This window comes from Lissotriton helveticus, chromosome 7 (assembly GCF_964261635.1).
Source record: "Lissotriton helveticus chromosome 7, aLisHel1.1, whole genome shotgun sequence".
NCBI classification, from domain to species: Eukaryota; Metazoa; Chordata; class Amphibia; order Caudata; family Salamandridae; genus Lissotriton; species Lissotriton helveticus.
This window is the reverse complement of record NC_136068.1, coordinates 1,928,034,462-1,928,052,297: the sequence shown is the minus strand read 5'-3', so window position 1 is coordinate 1,928,052,297 and position 17,836 is coordinate 1,928,034,462. Positions and strand designations below refer to the sequence as shown.

Genomic DNA, 17,836 nt, shown 5'->3' with positions numbered 1-17,836 from the left:
AATAAGGAATGCCTGAATGTCTGTCTCCAGTTTCCCCGTTGAGGGGGTTGGAGGGAGTCCAATGCAGTATAGAAGGCCACATAGTCCCTGTGAATATTGTAGTGTTGTATGAGTTAGCAATGACGGAAGGCTTTCGGTGCCTGATGGGCTCCTTAGATCTGTGACGTAAGTGTTAGGGCGTAGTGAGGTGAATTCAGGTTTAGAATGCTTGAGTTTGCGGTTACACGCACACGAATGAAGATGTGTAATTACTAAGCTCTGTGTGTGGCGTAGTCATTGGCAGGTGCCCATGCTGAGGAGGATGCTACAACTGGCGATGAGATAGCGGATAAGTAACATGAAAATCTACTGTGCTCCCCCAGAGAGTTTTCCGTGGTCCAGCATGCTGCTTGTGCTTGCCACATGTGCTCCAGTCAAAGTGCAGAAAGGACGCTTGGAGTATGTGGAGTCAAATTGCAATTCCAGCCAGTGAGGAGCATTTGAAAATAACAAAAGCTTCACTGAGAAATCCACACATCACTGGCCAAGAACCTGCTGGCAAGGTCGGAAAGGGAAATACTGCATTACTACGCAACTTATAGATATACCTCAACACTGAGTGATAGCGCCTTCCCCTCCCACTCATCCCCCTCTCTCTTTCTCTCTTTCTATCACTCTCTTTTTCCCACCTCTCCCATGCGGTTCACTTCCAGCACAGTTTCTTTCCCGTGCCTTTTACGCACCACATACATCCACTCCACCCCAAACAAATATAAAGACATAAAAGACTGTCATGAGCTCTAACGTTCGCAAATGCGAGAAGTATTGCATTGCAAATGCTTGTTTTTTTTACTGTGGGAGAATCTGTGTCACCCCTTAAATGCCATTGACTAAGCTATATTCTTTTGGGGCAGAATTTGAAACTGTTTATGTCAACAGGTTAAACTATACAAGTTACTCTGAATCTCATGCCTGCTGTCTGCCTTACAGCTCTTTTTAGACACCCTGACAATATCTATTACTTCCAGCAAGGAATAGCATCTCACATATCCCCCTCTAATGATCACTTCGCTATGTACCACAAAGAAACTTGTTTGAATGCATGAAATGAGCATGCAGAACTAACCCCTGTAATTAATGGACTGACCTCTAACTTTGGGCTCAGGAGTAGCCTGCTACTCACTGTAAAGTGCTTTGACGCCTCGTCAGGGGTAGTAAGCGCTATATAAATACAATTTAACTACTCCTTTAAACACACTTGAGCTTTTAAGAAGAGACAAACCAACCAATGGGTGGGAATGGTTCAGAACTCTGACCACACAGGGTGAAGATGCCCAGGCAAAAACAGACCACCGAGGATCTTGAGACACCAGGTACTGGATTAAAGCACTTCCAGCAAATAGTAGCAAAAGCTTCAATACAGGAGAACTTAAGATCAGCAAAACATTGGATCCACATTGAAAGGTGCAGTAAAAAGGTAACTGACTTCTGTACCCTGGGTGACGCCATATATGACTCTGTGACATCACATCTGCGGTGAGCAGACTTGAAGCCATGGTGCTACCTACTGGTGGTAAGATCTATTATAAAAATCCAGATCCAGTCTGGGGAGATTCATAAGGGGAGGACACTGCAAGTAGAAGTAGCCCTAAGTACACATTTAACCAGACCAATCGACCTTATTTGAATGCTTAATCTACACAGCATATTAATCAGCATTTCTAGAGCACAGCACTGTCACCCCTGGGGGTATTCGGGCTCTGGGGTGCGAGATCTCTGCCGAAAAGCCTGACCTTGAGGAAACGGCAAACCAAAGGGCAGAAGAACAAGTGACTAGAAAAGGCAAATCAGATCGCAGAAAAGTCAAAACAGGGCAGAAGAGGGAAAAACAGAGGGCCGAAAAACTAGCAGTAAAGTCCAAACCGAAAACCACCAGAAAAGGCAAAACAGAGGGCAGGAAAACTGGCAGAAAAAGGGAAAACAGAGGGCAGAAAAATGAGCAGAACAGAGCAGAGGAGTGCAAAGCAGAGGGCAGAAAACGAGCAGGATAGGCAAAACGGAGGGCAGAAAAACTAGCAGAAAAAAAAAAAGAGGGAGAAAAAGAAAAACAGAGCAGTAAACTAGGGGTAAAGGCAAAACAGAGCAAGTAACTAGCAGCGGCGGCACAAACAGAGTGCAGTAGGTAGACAGGCAGTATACGTACTGTGGGCAAGCTGTACAGGAGAAACCGTCATAGGAGCATATACGTTTTTCTCTATACAATTTCAGACCCTTTTCCAAGTCCAGACATATACTTACTGAGAAGGAATGTGCACTTGGTATGTGTAACACTATATATTTTCTTTCTGTTTAGTTTATACACCAGCCATCAGTCCGGAAATGTTTCGGATCAAGCAAGAAGAAGATCCATATTTTAAAGCTCGGCATTGCTCAGAGGAAACTGAAACAAGCAGCGGCTTAGGCAAGGGTGAGACAAATGTTGTTTCCAGACTTTTAGAGATCAGTGATAATTTGTACCACTTGACCCATGATCCCATTTCTCAGTGTTACGTGTGTCTGTCATTGGAATTGCACATTGTCCCTCGGTCAACAGGTCAGCGTGCAATCCTACCCTTTACAAAAAGGCTTTGCCAAGTTAACCACCCCAAGAGGCTTGAGTGACAAGCCATATTTTAAGCACACTTTTACAGATAGCTTCAAAGAAAGGTCATACATAAGTAGAGCTGTTTAAGCTACAAAACCATATAATGTATAACCATGCCAAAAGAATCATACCTCCACAGCCTAAAATAGATATTTGTGACCCTAAAAAGCAATTTGTTTTCAGCACTAACATTGGAAGCAGGGACTGTAGTTGCTTGTATAACACAACCATTGCACATTGGCTGCAGGAAAAGCAGCTGTGAAAAATAAGTGTTTTGTGACTTAGGTTGCGTGAATTGTGTGAGCGTTCTGCAAAGCGTGTATGATTGGTGGGAAGGTGAGAAAACAAAGAGCGTTGCTCTCTCAGTGCTACCAGGGTGAAGAGAGTGTCTTGTTATTTAAAATAAGGCACACCAGGATAGGGTAGAAAGTAGTACAAAGTCAATGGGTCTTGCGGGGAGCAGGTTGGAGAATCTGATGGGTCAGCCCATACCCCAGTAATAGGAAATTTGGTTTAGACAGACATCATCATCACTATAGAGAAACTTCACACTGTCACATTAAGGCGGTGTGGAGCAAACATGCCATTATCTAGGACCCTAGTCGTCCCCCCCCCCATTTTCTATCACATTTTTTCATTCACTTGATACACTATTTTGAGTATTTTTCTGGCAGTAAGGATTCATTTTGTGAGTTTTCTTACACAGTGCCCACATCTGAGCCACTACTGGCAGGAGTGTCAGTGAAAAGTGTGTTTCTTCTCTTTCATGTCTCACTTTTAAAGGGTTTTTCATTTAAACATTTTTGTGGCTTGAAGCCACAACTATTATGGAGTAAGAAACTTTCAAAGCTGTCTGCCAGGTGTCTTGGTACTTTGAAAACTAAGGCTCTTGTTATGAGTTGCACAGTAGTGGCCATGTGCAAACTCCACACCCTTAATTACCGGTATAGTAACACTGTGCTAGAAACATGCAATTACTAGTTAAGCCCCATGGAATGGGCAATCACTGTGTGTACCTGGTTTTACTGGAAATACAACCGTGCAGAATTGCCAGTTCCGTGGGGTTAGAGCAGGTGGTAAATGGAAGAAGAGGCTTCTGTGTAGTAGGGACAAGACTGTTCTTCAACCTGAAGTTTAAAGCGATTTTACTTGCTGCTTTTTCCAGACAGTAAAGGCAGGCCCAGTGGTCTTACACCTGGGAAAACAGTGTGAAAACACCGAGCCATTTTTCATCAGGAAGAGCAGAATTGCGTACAAGAATTCCATCCTGCTCGACTCTTAATGATGGCCTATGCAGAAACACCTCCACCCCAGTCCTTGCTGGACCCTTCTTTGATGCTCCAAGAATCAATCAGTGTTTTTCAGTCCCTTCTCTGCCTCTCATTTGACATTGAGAAGACTTTCCTATCAAGGGGGTCCTCAATGTCAAGACGGTCTTCAGTGATAAGATGATGCTTTGACATAGCAAGAGGCTCGATTTCTGAAGACGTTGCAACGACCAAGGAACTTAGATGTCCAGAATGGTCCAGCCATCCAAAAGGCATTGGATGGAGAGGTTTGACATCCACATGGTCCTTGAAGTACAAAGGTCACATCAATCTGGAGGTACCCAATTTTGAGGTAATCCCAACTTTGATGGGGCTTTGATGCGACTCGCAAAATTGTGTTAGTACATGGCCATTCCAATTTTAGCATGCACAAACGGGTCGCTAACCCGTTTGCGCATGCTAAAATTGATCGTACATCTGGCCCCTATGACTCTGCCACCTGGAGAACAGGGGTGAGGATGCAGAAGGACGCTCAAGATGTAACAATGTTTGCTTAATAGGCCTTCCGGAGGAAGCGGGGGGCCAAGATGCAGTGGGGTACACTGAAAAAGGGTTGAGGGAACTATTACCATCAGCGTCATTGTCGCCCTACCTCTCAGTTGAAAGAGCACTCTGTGTCCCTCTTAGGCTCAAACCCCGTCCGTTTCTCTTTAAGGTTCTCCACTACCGTGACAGACCCTCAATATTAAGGGAAACATGGAAGCTACAAGAGGTCCGAATAGAGAATACCACGGTGATGTATTTTCCGGATTACACTGTAGGGGTGCAGTGCCAATGCAGCTCTTTCCTAGCAGTAAAGCAGCAACTTCAGCAACTCGACATCCAATACTCCCTGCTCTTCCCTGCAAGACTGCGTATAGCAGCTGATGGTAAAAAATGGGATTAGTTGGAGTCGTTTGGGAAATTCTCGGGTCCCAGACCGACTGGCGAGGAGATACTTTGAAAACTGCTGAGCGATGCAGAAAATGGAAAAGGAGTAGTTTCTGTCCTGTAACTCCAGTTCTGTAGTAGGGGTATCTCTGTTATAGTCATAATCTAGTGAATAGTCCCGCCCGCAACCTGGGCTTCATCCTGGACTCCTCCCTCGCCATGACCAGACAAGTCAACGCCGTCTCCTCGTCATGCTTCAACATCCTGCGCATGCTACGTAAGATCTTCCGGTGGATCCCCACCGAGACGAGGAAGACGGTCACCCAAGCCCTCGTCACCAGCCGACTGGACTACGGCAACGCCCTCTACGCCGGAACCACCGCCAAACTCCAGAAGAGACTCCAGCGGATCCAGAACGCCTCGGCGAGACTCATCCTCGACATCCCCCGACGCAGCCACATCTCCGGACACCTGAGAGATCTGCACTGGCTCCCGGTCAACAAGAGAATCACCTTCCGGCTCCTCACCCACGCGCACAAAGCCCTACACGACCAAGGCCCGAGCTACCTCAACAACCGGATCAACTTCTACACTCCCAAGCGCCTCCTCAGATCAACCAACCACGCCCTCGCCGCCGTCCCCCGCATCCGAAGAGCGACAACAGGAGGAAGATCCTTCTCCTACCTGGCCGCCAAGACCTGGAACTCACTTCCGACCGAGCTGCGCCTGACCCAAGACCACCTCTCCTTCAGGAAGAAGCTCAAGACCTGGCTGTTCGAGCAGTAGCGGCACCCCCCCCCTCCCAGCGCCTTGAGACCCTACGGGTGAGTAGTGCGCTCTACAAATGACCTGATTGATTGATTGATGTGCGTGGACCCCGGAGCAATCAAAAATAATCTCTTACAGTGTCAAAAAATGCAGACATGCATAGACACTTAAGAGAAAATTTTAAAGACAGATAATGCAGCCTAAAAAGGCTACACTGTCCAGTACTTCAACTAGAAATTCCACCATAAAATCCACAAAACAGCAAAAGCCTGTACAGATTTCCATTGCTTCAAAAGCAAAACTCCCTCAGGAATGATAGAGAGAAGAACCTGGACAGACAAGCCCCATAGGCTGCCATTATGTGGCTCAAAACAGGATACTGTGCCTTTAAGAGAATCTTCCAGAACCTTCTCCCAGAATGCATAGCAGGTCCAACTTACTTTCAGTTCTTTTTGAAGGCGTAACACGCCAGACCTGTAGCATTCCTTAAAGGAATATGTCTCTCTCCACCGGGGAGGCGGGAGGGCGCTTATGACTATAACAGAGATACCCCTACTACAGAACTGGAGTTACAGGACAGAAACTACTCCTTCTGTAGTAGGGGATCTCTGTGTATAGTCATAATCTAGTTAATAGAATGGCAAGCCCATCCCCACACCAAAGCGGCGGTGGAGAAAAGAGAATCAACACCACTATTGTGCGAACAGATTACGCAGCGAAGCCTGTCCAACCTGAGCATCTGCCCTAGCATCAGTGTCCAGGCAGTAATGCTTAGCAAAGGTATGAACCGACTTCCAAGTGGCCGCCTTGCAGATTTCTGCAATCAGAACATTACGGAGCAATGCTGTCGTGGCAGCCTTGCCCCTGGTGGAATGAGCCTTAGGCTTACCTCCTAAGGTCTTATTAGCTTTTTGGTAACACAGCTGTATGCAGGACACAATCCACCTAGAGATAGACTGCTTAGAGGTCGCAAGAACCGTCCTGACTGATCCATAATTGATGAACAATTGGTCTGACCTACGAATATCACTGGTTTTATCCAGATAAAATTTCAGCACCCTCCTAACATCCAGGGAATGCAAAGACCTTTCCGCTGGAGATGAAGGATTCTGAAAGAACGTAGGTAAAGTTATAGTCTGGTTGATATGAAAATCAGAAACAACCTTGGGAAGAAACTTAGGGTGAGTACGTATAACAACCTTAGCAGCATGAAATACAGTATAAGGTTCTTGGCAACACAACGCCTGAATTTCACTCACCCTGCGGGCCGATGTAATGACCACGAGGAACGCCGCCTTCAGGACAGGTGCTGCAACGAAGCCTTATGAATAGGTTCAAAAGGCTCCTTCATCAATCTGGACAGCACCACATTCAAGTCCCATGAAGGCGAAGGAAGCCTGACAGGAGGGAACACTTTCTTCAAGCCTTCCAGAAAATCTTTGATCACAGGGATCTGGAAGAAGGAAGTCTGTGAAGGGCATTTCCTGTAGGCAGTCAAAGCAGCCAGATGAACCTTAATGGAATGGACATTAAGGCCAGACTGCGCCAGATGTAGCAGATATGGAAGGATGACATCTTCCTTGCATGTCGTAGGGTCGAAGTTCTTAGACTTGCACCAGATGCAAAACCTCTTCCACTTGTAAGCATAAGAAGTCCTAGTGGAAGGTCGCTTAGCCTCCTTCAGTATGTCCATACAATCCTCTGGGAGATTCAAATGGCCATATTGCACTATTTCAGGAGCCATGCCGCCAAACTCAAAGACGAGAGGTTGGGGTGCACCATCCGCCCCCCGAACTTCGTGAGAAGGTCCGGCCTGCACGGCAGCTTCATGTGAGGAAGGAGAGACCGGTGAAGCAGGTCCGTGAACCACCACTGTCTGGGCCATTCCGGGGCAATCAGAATCATCTTCGCCCTGGATTGGGAGAGCTTGATGAGAACCGCTGGAATCAGGGGAATGGGTGGAAAAGCGTACAGAAAGCTGTTCGACCAGTTGATCCATAACGCGTTCCCCAGCGTCCCCGGCTGGTAGTACCTGGAGACGAAGTCTCGGCATTTGCTGTTTTCGGCGGTGGCGAACAGATCTACATCTGGAGTTCCCCACCTTGCGAAGACTTCTCCTAGTACTTCGTCGTTTAAGACCCATTCGTGGTTTTCCTGAATCAGTCTTCTCAGCTCGTCTGCCTGAACATTCTGCACACCTGGCAGATGAGTGGCCGTTATCGAGAGTCCTCGAGCCAGAAGCCAACGCCAGATCGCCTGCGCCTCCTGAGACAGAGTGCGCGATCTCAAACCCCCCTGCTTGTTGAGGTAATACAGCGTGGTCGTATTGTCCGTTTGCACGAGCAGAGAGTTGGTCTGGAAGGACGGTTGAAAGGCCTTCAGCGCCAAGTGAACAGCCCTGAGTTCCAGGAAATTGATGTGGTACGTGGACTCCGCCGGGGACCACGTCCCTTGAATCTGTAGGTCTCCGGAGTGCGCTCCCCATCCCAGGAGAGAAGCATCCGTCACAATAGTCTGAGTGGGAATGTCCTTGTGGAAGGGAACCCCTCTGAGGAGATTCTCCGCTGAACACCACCACTTCAGAGACTGAAGAGCATGTAGAGACAGTCGTATCTTGTCATCCCAAGATCCTCTCCTCTGTTCCCACTGATCTTCCAAACACTCCTGCAGCGGTCTCATGTGCAGCCGCGCATGTGGCGTCAGGAAGATGCAGGAGGCCATCGAACCCAGCAGAGAAGACACCGTCCTCACAGTCGTGGATGGAGTGGACATGAGAGCCTGAGCCTTCCGAAGGAGTGATAAACGTCGCTCTTCCGAAGGAGACACGCTTGCCGACAGCGTATCGATGGAGGCTCCCAAGTACTGGATGCACTGGACCGGAGTCGGAACAGACTTGGACATGTTGATGTGCAACCCCAGCTTGTTCAAGAGAACGCACGTCTTCTGGAAGTGTGCTTGAGCTTCCGAGAAGGAGGAGGCCTTGATCAACCAATCGTCCAGGTAGACAAACACCTTGTCCTTCCTCAGGTGTGCCGCTACCACTGCCATGCACTTCGAGAACGTCCTGGGCGCAGACTTCAGCCCGAACGGAAGTACCGTGTACTGATAATGATTGGTGCCGACTTGAAATCGCAGGAACTTCCTGTGTTTGTGTGCAATGGGCACATGGAAGTATGCATCCTGTAGGTCTATGGCACATAGCCAGTCTCCCCGTTGCAACTGAGGATAAATCTGATGCAACGGCAGCATGCAAAACTTTTCTCTGCGAATCCACTTGTTTGCCTGTCGCAAGTCCAGAATGGGCCTGAACTCGTTCTTGTCCTTCTTGCGGACCAGAAAGAACCGGGAGTACAGACCTCTTCCCCTTTGAGACAGAGGTACATCTTCTATCGCCCTTTTCCTTAACAGGATATCGGCCTCCGCCTGGAGCTCGCGCAGTTGATACTGCGAGCTGACCGGAGGAATCGATGGAGGAGGGCTGGTGAAACGAAGGCTGTATCCATTGCAAACAATATTCAGCACCCACTTGTCCTGAGTAATTTTTCTCCACTCTGCCAGGAAAAATTGAATGCTTCCCCCCACCGGAGCGGGTAACGGATGAAGGGGAAGTAACTGCTCAGGGTCGAGACCCAGCCGGGCCCTTGGTCGCGGTAGAGGACTGCTGTGCACCTCTACCCCTCTGACGTTTTTGGAAGGGTCTTCTGTACTGCTGCTGTTGTTGCTGCTGCTGATGTTGCCCAGAAGACTGTCCCCTTCCTCGACCCTGCGATCCAAAACGCCGTTGGAATTGGCGGAAGGGTTTATCATCTTTGGGCTTCTCCAAGCCCACCGCCGTCAGGGTTTCCGCCTCGGCCTTCATCCTGGCCATCTCGTCATCCGCGTGTTTCCCGAAAAGGGTATCCCCGGAAAACGGCAGATTTGCCACACGCTGTTGCGCCTCAGGTTTAAGCGACGTCAACCGAAGCCAAGCATGGCGCCTCTGATTGATACCGTGGCAGTATCCATGCGCGGCCAGCAGGGAGATATCCGCCGCGGCGCTAATGGCCTGGTTAGAAACCAGCATCCCTTCCTGGACGATCTCCATGAAATCCTCTCTCCAGTCGCGCGGAACAAGGTCCGCAAACCGATCCATGGAGTCCCACAGTGCACGGTCGTATCGTCCCAACAACGCCGAGTCACTGGAGGCCTTCATCGTTGTAGAGGACGTCCCACACACTTTTCGTCCAGCAGAGTCAATCCAGCGGCTCTCCTTATCGGGAGGTACGGTGGAGGCAGGAGAGGTGGCATGGATCTTCCGAGCCGCCGTCACAATCACCGAATCCGGTGTCGGGTCCTTCCGCAAGAAAGCCGGGTCCGACTCAGGAGCCCTGTATTTCTTCATGAGCCTGGAAGGCGCAGCTTTCATCACCGCCGGCGTAAGGAAGAGTTGCTCCGCCGGCTCAAGTAGTCCTGGCACCAAAGGCAGCAGGGGGCGAGACAGGTGTTTCTTATGTAATGTCTCAAAGATCACGGAACGTAGGTGAGTAGGAACGGGTCCCCGAGGCAGAACGAGACCTGGACCTATGCCTCCTATGGCGATGCCTGGATCTCGAGGAGGATCCGCGTCCGCTCCTCGACCTGTCCCGTCTACCGGAGCGTGACCTCGATCTCTTGGGTGTGGGACGCTCCGCCGGCCTCCCCGGGTCGGACGTCTTGGGTTTAGGAGGAACCTTCGACTGCGGAGTCTTCTTCGGAGGTGTCGGGAGTTGGGGCATCGACACCGATCTCGGTGGAACCGGGGGAGGAGGAACAGTTGGAACCGGGGCCTGAGGCGCCGGTAGAGGAGGCAACTGAGGAGGGGTCAAAACCCTCGGAGGTGGGCCCTTAGGCAAAGGAGGCAAAGAAGGCGGTGCAGTAGGCTTCTTCGGGGTATACACCTCGGAGTATGCCGTTCCCGGCGAGCCACCATCCTGTCCTGACTGTGGGGAGCCCCCCACAGTCCTGGGCCTGTCCTTACGACCTCCTGACGTCGACGATCGGTGCTCAGACGTCGATCGTGGTTCCCTCGACGGCGAGCGGCCCTTCGGCGTCGACCGTTTCACACTCCTCGGCGTCGACCGGCTTCTCCGCCTCGACGTCGACCCAGACCAGATGGACGAACCTCTAAATCTCGACGACGGGCGATGACGCCTCGACGTCGACCTCGACCGCCTCGACCTCTTCGAACGCCTCGACGTCGACCTCTTCGAACGCCTCGACGTCGACCTCTTCGATCGCCTCGACGTCGACCTCTTCGACCGTCTCGACGTCGACTTCTTCAGCGCCGGAGACTTCCTCCGTCTCGACGGCGACCGCGATGACGAGGATCCCCTCGACGACGACGTCCTTGTCTTCGACGGCGAACGGCGGTGTCGCCTCGACGGCGAGTGCCGACGCCGGGCCCTCCGATGCCGTCCACTCGACGCCGACGACGAGGAAATCTACACCGGGTTCGACGGCGGCCTGTAAACGTCCCTCGACGTCGACGGGCGATGTTTTCTCGACCCAGAGCCCTGGGGAGACCGGGAACTGGCCGTGGACCTTCCTCTCGACGTCGTGGTCATAGCAACTGAACCAGACGGAGATCTTGGACGTTTGCTGGACTTCCTGCCCCTGGGGAGCTCCCCAGAGGCCTCAGCATGGGCAGCAGAAGCCCCTCCAGACCCACCTTGAGCCTTCAGTCTTCTTTCTTCAAGTCCCTGAAGTCTGATTTTTCTCCTGTCCTTCAGGGTCCTGCCAGAGAAGCCTCTACAGATCACACACTCCTCTGAGATGTGGGAAGAGGGAAGGCAGAGGATACAAACCTCATGGGGGTCGGACTTGGCCTTCTTCCTGGAGCACTCTGGGCATTTATCAAATAATGCAGGCATTATGAACAGCCAAAGAGAGCAGAAATCCAAGAAGAAAGTCACCAAAGTACTTTAAAAGTACACAAAAAACGAAATTAGTGAAAAACACCAACAAAACCCTTGAAAAGGGAGAGCTCAATGCTCCAGGGTCCTGCTTGCAGGAGCCGGAAAAAAGAACTGAAAGTAAGTTGGACCTGCTATGCATTCTGGCATACTGGGAGAAGGTTCTGGAAGATTCTCTTAAAGGCACAGTATCCTGTTTTGAGCCACATAATGGCAGCCTATGTCCAGGTTCTTCTCTCTATCATTCCTGAGGGAGTTTTGCTATTAAAGCAATGGAAATCTGTACAGGCTTTTGCTGTTTTGTGGATTTTATGGTGGAATTTCTAGTTGAAGTACTGGACAGTGTAGCCTTTTTAGGCTGCATTATCTGTCTTTAAAATTTTCTCTTAAGTGTCTATGCATGTCTGCATTTTTTGACACTGTAAGAGATTATTTTTGATTGCTCCGGGGTCCACGCACATGGGCGGGACTATTCACTAGATTATGACTATACACAGAGATCCCCTACTACAGAAGTACCCGTTCACCTAAATGAACTGCTGTACCGAATCTAGAACAAATAATCAAAGAACTGCAACAGGCACGCCAGGAGGTGGAAAGGATTTCGGATTTGGCCAAAGACTCTGATAGAGAAATGGTATTGGCTCAGTCATCTAAGGATGAAGGCTCCTCGGCAGTCTGTCCCCAGACACTAACTCTCTGCCAGATGTCACCCCGCAGACGTCAGACGGTCTCATCTGATATACAACATATCCTATATTTAGCTTCCTGCTCATTACTGTAACTTTAAATGCCTGTACGCCAATCACCAGGTGTTGTGATGCTGCTATTGTATGGAGTGATGGTGGTGTTTGGGGGGGGTGGAGCGCTGGCCATCCTTGATGGACAGACTGCCTGGGAAATAGTTTCCCTAGCATACAGCTGGGAGGTCACCAGTGAAACTTTATTTCCTTGCTACTTGGTGGGTATGCTGCACCCGAAAGCTCTGAGAAGCTACGGGCTCTCACACCCACACGCTTTACGGGTTTATTTTGCTTAAGTGCAGTACAGCTCTTGGTTTGAGCAGTCCCTCACGCTTGTAAGTCCGCTCTTTTGGTATTACATATTCTCCATGTTAGCATTACGTTTTAAGACAAGTTCACTTAGGCACTGTTGTACTCGATTATTGCTGACCCCACTCAAATCATGACATCACAATGCATTATAACGTGGAATGTGCGAGACCTACGCACCCCTTCCTGCAGATGTGCGGTTTACGCATACCTCAAAAGACATAACTAGGCTGTCCGGGAATCAGTTAAACCCGATTGTGCCCGACAGTGCCCTACCGTCTGACAATCATCACACCCAGTTTAAACTGCGCTTCACTGATTTTTCACATTTGTTGCTCTGCTTGGCCACTTGAGGGAGCCAAAGCAGAACAAAACAAAGCTGAGAGTGCATCACGGCAGTCCCGGGTTGATGCGGTATGTGTTACGGCACCCAGTCAGCGCTGTAGCAGTGGCCCCACCTCCCAGCAGACAGGAGTCCAAAGCAGGTGTCTAAAATGTGGAGGCTATATGAAAATATGATGGACCGCTGCACTCCAAGGTAATAATGTTATCCACAAGTAAATATTTTGGATGGGTAATAGGTGCGCAGGAAAACACCTTCTGAGTCCAAGAGGTGCTGCAATTCTAAGAAAATGAAAGCCTTACAACTGGTAAGGACTGGTTCCTGGGCACTCTAGGATGCACAATGGTGCGTAATGCAAGAAATCCACACTATTTGAAATAAATGTCTGTGGTCAAGGTTTTTTTTGAAAGATTTACTTCAAAAGTTTACTTCAACATTTTGTCCATGGTAACGATATAGTTCAACTGGTCAATTTATCTTCCATATTGCATCATATGGTGACAATATAATTCAAAACATTGAGTCCGATGGTTATTATAATCATTTTAACTTCATGAATTCAATAATCCCCGATGCATTTCGTGCAAAGGATGCACTTCTTCAGGGGGAATCTAGATAATAAAGATAATAAAGAGACAAGGATGTAGGACGCTATAGACACAGGAGACTATGACATATATATAATAACTGTGGGGGGTACGGTTTGCTAACAGATGATAATACTGCATCTAGAAACAGAACTTAGGGCAAGGTAAAAGAAGCCAGGATGCATAATGAGTGAACTAGGAGAAATGATCCGTGCTCGTTATTTACAAGTGCAAAGTGGCGAGATAGCTCAAATGAAAAAAATAACCCAACAGGAAAGCCAAAGGTTGTATGACTACGAACTAAGATATGCATGAGCATGTGATAATGATTCAAAATGAGGCTCGTGATGTGAAGTGAGGGACTAAAAAATAATGTGCGGTAAAAAAGTGCAACATCGAGTGCTGGGAGGTGTAAGAAGCGTGAATTATAATACATGCAATGTAACTCCATCTAGAGGAGAACAAACTGGAAAACGGAAGAGAAACAACGGTGCGTAGGGTCCACTTACCGATGATAGATGTGAGGAGTACGTGAATGTGATTTCAAAGGTATACTCCGGTTCGCGGTAAACGAAACCCGGAAGACGCCGCGCATGCGCGTTGGATCCAGACTTGTAGTGAAGAAGGTGTGATGGGAATGGAAAGCGGACTGAGAATGAGATAGGGTGATGTGGAGGAGCGTGAAGGAACGTAAGAACCGAGGGACATACAAGGAATAAATGTAAATAAAGAGAAATTCTGTAACTGTAAAATAAGAACCTAGGGTCAGTACTGAAAAATAAAAACGACGATAAAAACCAAAGTTATAAAAAGGGGGGTGAAAAGAGAAAAGAAGAATAGGGGAATGAGGAATGACACGTAGAATAGTGGACAGGTGACAATGACAAGTACGAGGAGTGGGGCAAAAATAAGGGCAAGGGTTGGATGTGGAAACTGGAAAAAGGAAGGTTAGAAAGAAAAGCTTATGAGCATGGAAATGCAAAAGTACGGCGAATACTCAAGTGATAGAGGTACTTAAGTAATAAAGGTACCTAAGTAATAAAGAGAGATTAAACAGAGGCCAACCATGTACACAGTACGTAGCTATGAGGTGACTGAAGGGTCAGTTATAGATGACAACTATATTCCAATCTGTCATTCAGTCCTTTAGGATGTGTGGCCTGAAGGCGGTATATCCAGTAAAGTTCACGCCGAAGCAGGTTTTTGCTGTTGTCTGTGTGGGTGTGTTTATCCACTACTTCTAGAATTAAGAAACAAATTTGGCTGGGATTATGGCTGTGTTGGATGAAATGGGCCGCTACACAGGACTTCAGATTTTTAGTGCGTATGTTGCTGCGATGTTCGGTCAATCTTGTTTTAATTTTGCGCTCGGTTTTGCCCACATATGGGAGGCCGCAAGGGCATCTTAACATGTATACAACGTTCATAGAATCACAGGTGGCATTGACTCGAAGGGGTATCGGAGTACCTTGAGTGGGATGAGATAGACGGTTCCCTGGGATGATGCTATCACAGTGGCTGCAATTATGACATGGTATTGTGCCTTTGAAGGTTGTATTTTCCGTTGGTGGAGGTTGCTTCAATAACGTTGCAATATTTTTAGAGCGTTGGTAAGCGAAAGTGGGTGGTTTTTCAAAAATGTTGTGGAAGTCTGTTTCAAGTTGTACCAAGGGCCAGTGCTTGCGTATTGACTGTTTGATTTTGGAGGATTGAGTAGAAAATTTAGATACGAAAACAACACGTGTGACCGTGTCAGAAGGCTTTGCTCTGGGTTGTAGTAATTCTTGTCTCAGTTTGGTAGACACTCTTTCCTCAGCAGTTTGAATGAGTTCTCTGGGGTAACATCGTTGCTTGAATTTAGTCATGATGGTAGCACTATTCTGTGCGTATAATTCTGGTGTAGATGCCATCCTTTTGGCACGAAGCAGTTGTGAGTATGGAAGATGACGATTTAAACTGGATTGGTGAAAGCTGTGGTAATGTAGATAATTGTTGCGCTCGGTGGTTTTTGTGTATATGGAGGTTACAAATTGGTTGTCCTGTAGTGAGATCTGTACATCCAAAAAAGATATGGTGATAGTACTACTGTTGTATGTGAATTGGATGCGATCGTTCACGTCGTTGAGAAGGTGAATGGCTTTTGTCAACTGTGATTCATTGCCTTTCCACACTAGGAAGATGTTGTCAATATATCGGTGGTAAGTTAACAGGAATGGTTTCCAATCTGGGTTATTTAAGATGTGTTGGTTCTCAAAATTGTACATGAATAGATTGGCATATGCCGGAGCTGTACAAGTGAGGTGAGGTGTACAACTGGGCCGAAATTTACGCAGCGAGAAGACAGAACCGCACTCAAACTAATAGATCAACTGACGGAGACACAACATCATCTGAAGAAACGTCACGACCAGGAAATTATCGAGGACAACCGAGACAAAGGTCTGCTCCAGCGGGCACACAAAGATCTGATCAACCCTCTACGTCTGGAGCACCCAGTGACCAGGGAGCCAACCTCAGAAATCTTGCTGAACCAACATCTTTTTTAGAAGTAGGCCGTGCACCTACAGTAGACCCAGGAGGTCCCGCAGGACCCACCGACTTACCACCACCGGCCAAATCCACCAGGAGTCACAGAATTTAATAGTTAACATCTCACAGACTCCGTTAACCACCAGCCAACAACAAGTTCTACAAAAGGGCATGAATTTCGTACCCACCTACTACACGAACGAGCTTGATACCACCATATCCTTTTACAAATTCATGAGGATATTACGCCTCAGACATTTTTTTACCAACATTTGTCCTCCCCAAACTACACAAGAATCAGGGACACTGATGGATTTAAGACCAAAAAGCACATTCATTCCTCCTACTAGCCATAAAGTATTGGACACGTTTGAAATAGCCGTTCAACAAGACCTACACACCATTTTCAGAACCCCTCAAAAACAACGTTCTAATTTATCACCTAGAGAATACCAAGCTCTACGACAACTTGCTTTCAACAGAGACTTAACTATCTGCAAAGCAGACAAAGGAGGAGCACTAGTAACTCTGGACACCAGTTACTACTCTCAAAATCTAGATGCTCATCTGAATAATCCAGATCTCTACATGCCGTTGAACACCGACCCCACCAACATCTTCAAAGAAACACTGGTCACCATCGTCAATAGAGCAGTTTCCACCAGCACCATTACTGAAAGAGACAAACGGTATCTTATCAAAGACCATCCTCAGGTACCACACATTTACTTAGTACCAAAAATCCACAAACACGCCACCAAGCCACCATTCAGACCCATCGTCAGCACCTGTGGCTCCATTCATGAACCCACAGGCAAGTATATTGATAAGCATCTACAAAGTTCTGTAACAAGTATGACTACATTCATCCAAGACACCACAGATTTTCTGATGAAGCTCCAAAAGATCATTGTTCCTACTGACCAGCCAGTCATTTTATGTACCATAGACGTGAACTCTCTATATACTTCAATACCTCACAACTTGGGACTAGAAGCTCTAGAGCATGCTTTGGTACACAGTGATAAACCCATGGACCTACAAATCTTCATCATTGAACTGATGCAATTTACGTTGCATCATAGTTACTTCAAATCCCCTAAAGAAGAACTGTTCCAACAATTATCTGTAGTTGCAATGGGCAACTGTGCAGCTCCGGCATATGCCAATCTATTCATGTACAATTTTGAGAACCAACACATCTTAAATAACCCAGATTGGAAACCATTCCTGTTAACTTACCACCGATATATTGACGACATCTTCCTAGTGTGGAAAGGCAATGAATCACAGTTGACAAAAGCCATTCACCTTCTCAACGACGTGAACGATCGCATCCAATTCACATACAACAGTAGTACTATCACCATATCTTTTTTGGATGTACAGATCTCACTACAGGACAACCAATTTGTAACCTCCATATACACAAAAACCACCGACCGCAACAATTATCTACATTACCACGGCTTTCACCAATCCAGTTTAAAACGTCATCTTCCATACTCACAACTGCTTCGTGCCAAAAGGATAGCATCTACACCAGAATTATACGCACAGAATAGTGCTACCATCATGACTAAATTCAAGCAACGATGTTACCCCAGAGAACTCATTCAAACTGCTGAGGAAAGAGTGTCTACCAAACTGAGACAAGAATTATCACAACCCAGAGCAAAGCCTTCTGACACGGTCACACGTGTTGTTTTCGTATCTAAATTTTCTACTCAATCCTCCAAAATCAAACAGTCAATACGCAAGCACTGGCCCTTGCTACAACTTGAAACAGACTTCCACAACATTTTT

At 47.6% G+C, this 17,836-nt stretch overlaps 1 protein-coding gene across 5 annotated transcripts in view; it reads left to right on the top strand.

Annotated features, from left to right (window-relative positions):
* The window catches only part of LOC144770906 (uncharacterized), a 330,820-nt gene that overhangs the window by 301,163 nt on the left and 11,821 nt on the right, over nt 1-17,836 (top strand). For all 5 annotated transcript variants that reach the window (XM_078655698.1, XM_078655702.1, XM_078655697.1 and 2 more), the window contains one exon: nt 2,333-2,446. In XM_078655698.1, the coding sequence (XP_078511824.1) occupies nt 2,333-2,446 (114 nt within the window). The remainder of the gene's footprint in view (nt 1-2,332; nt 2,447-17,836) is intronic.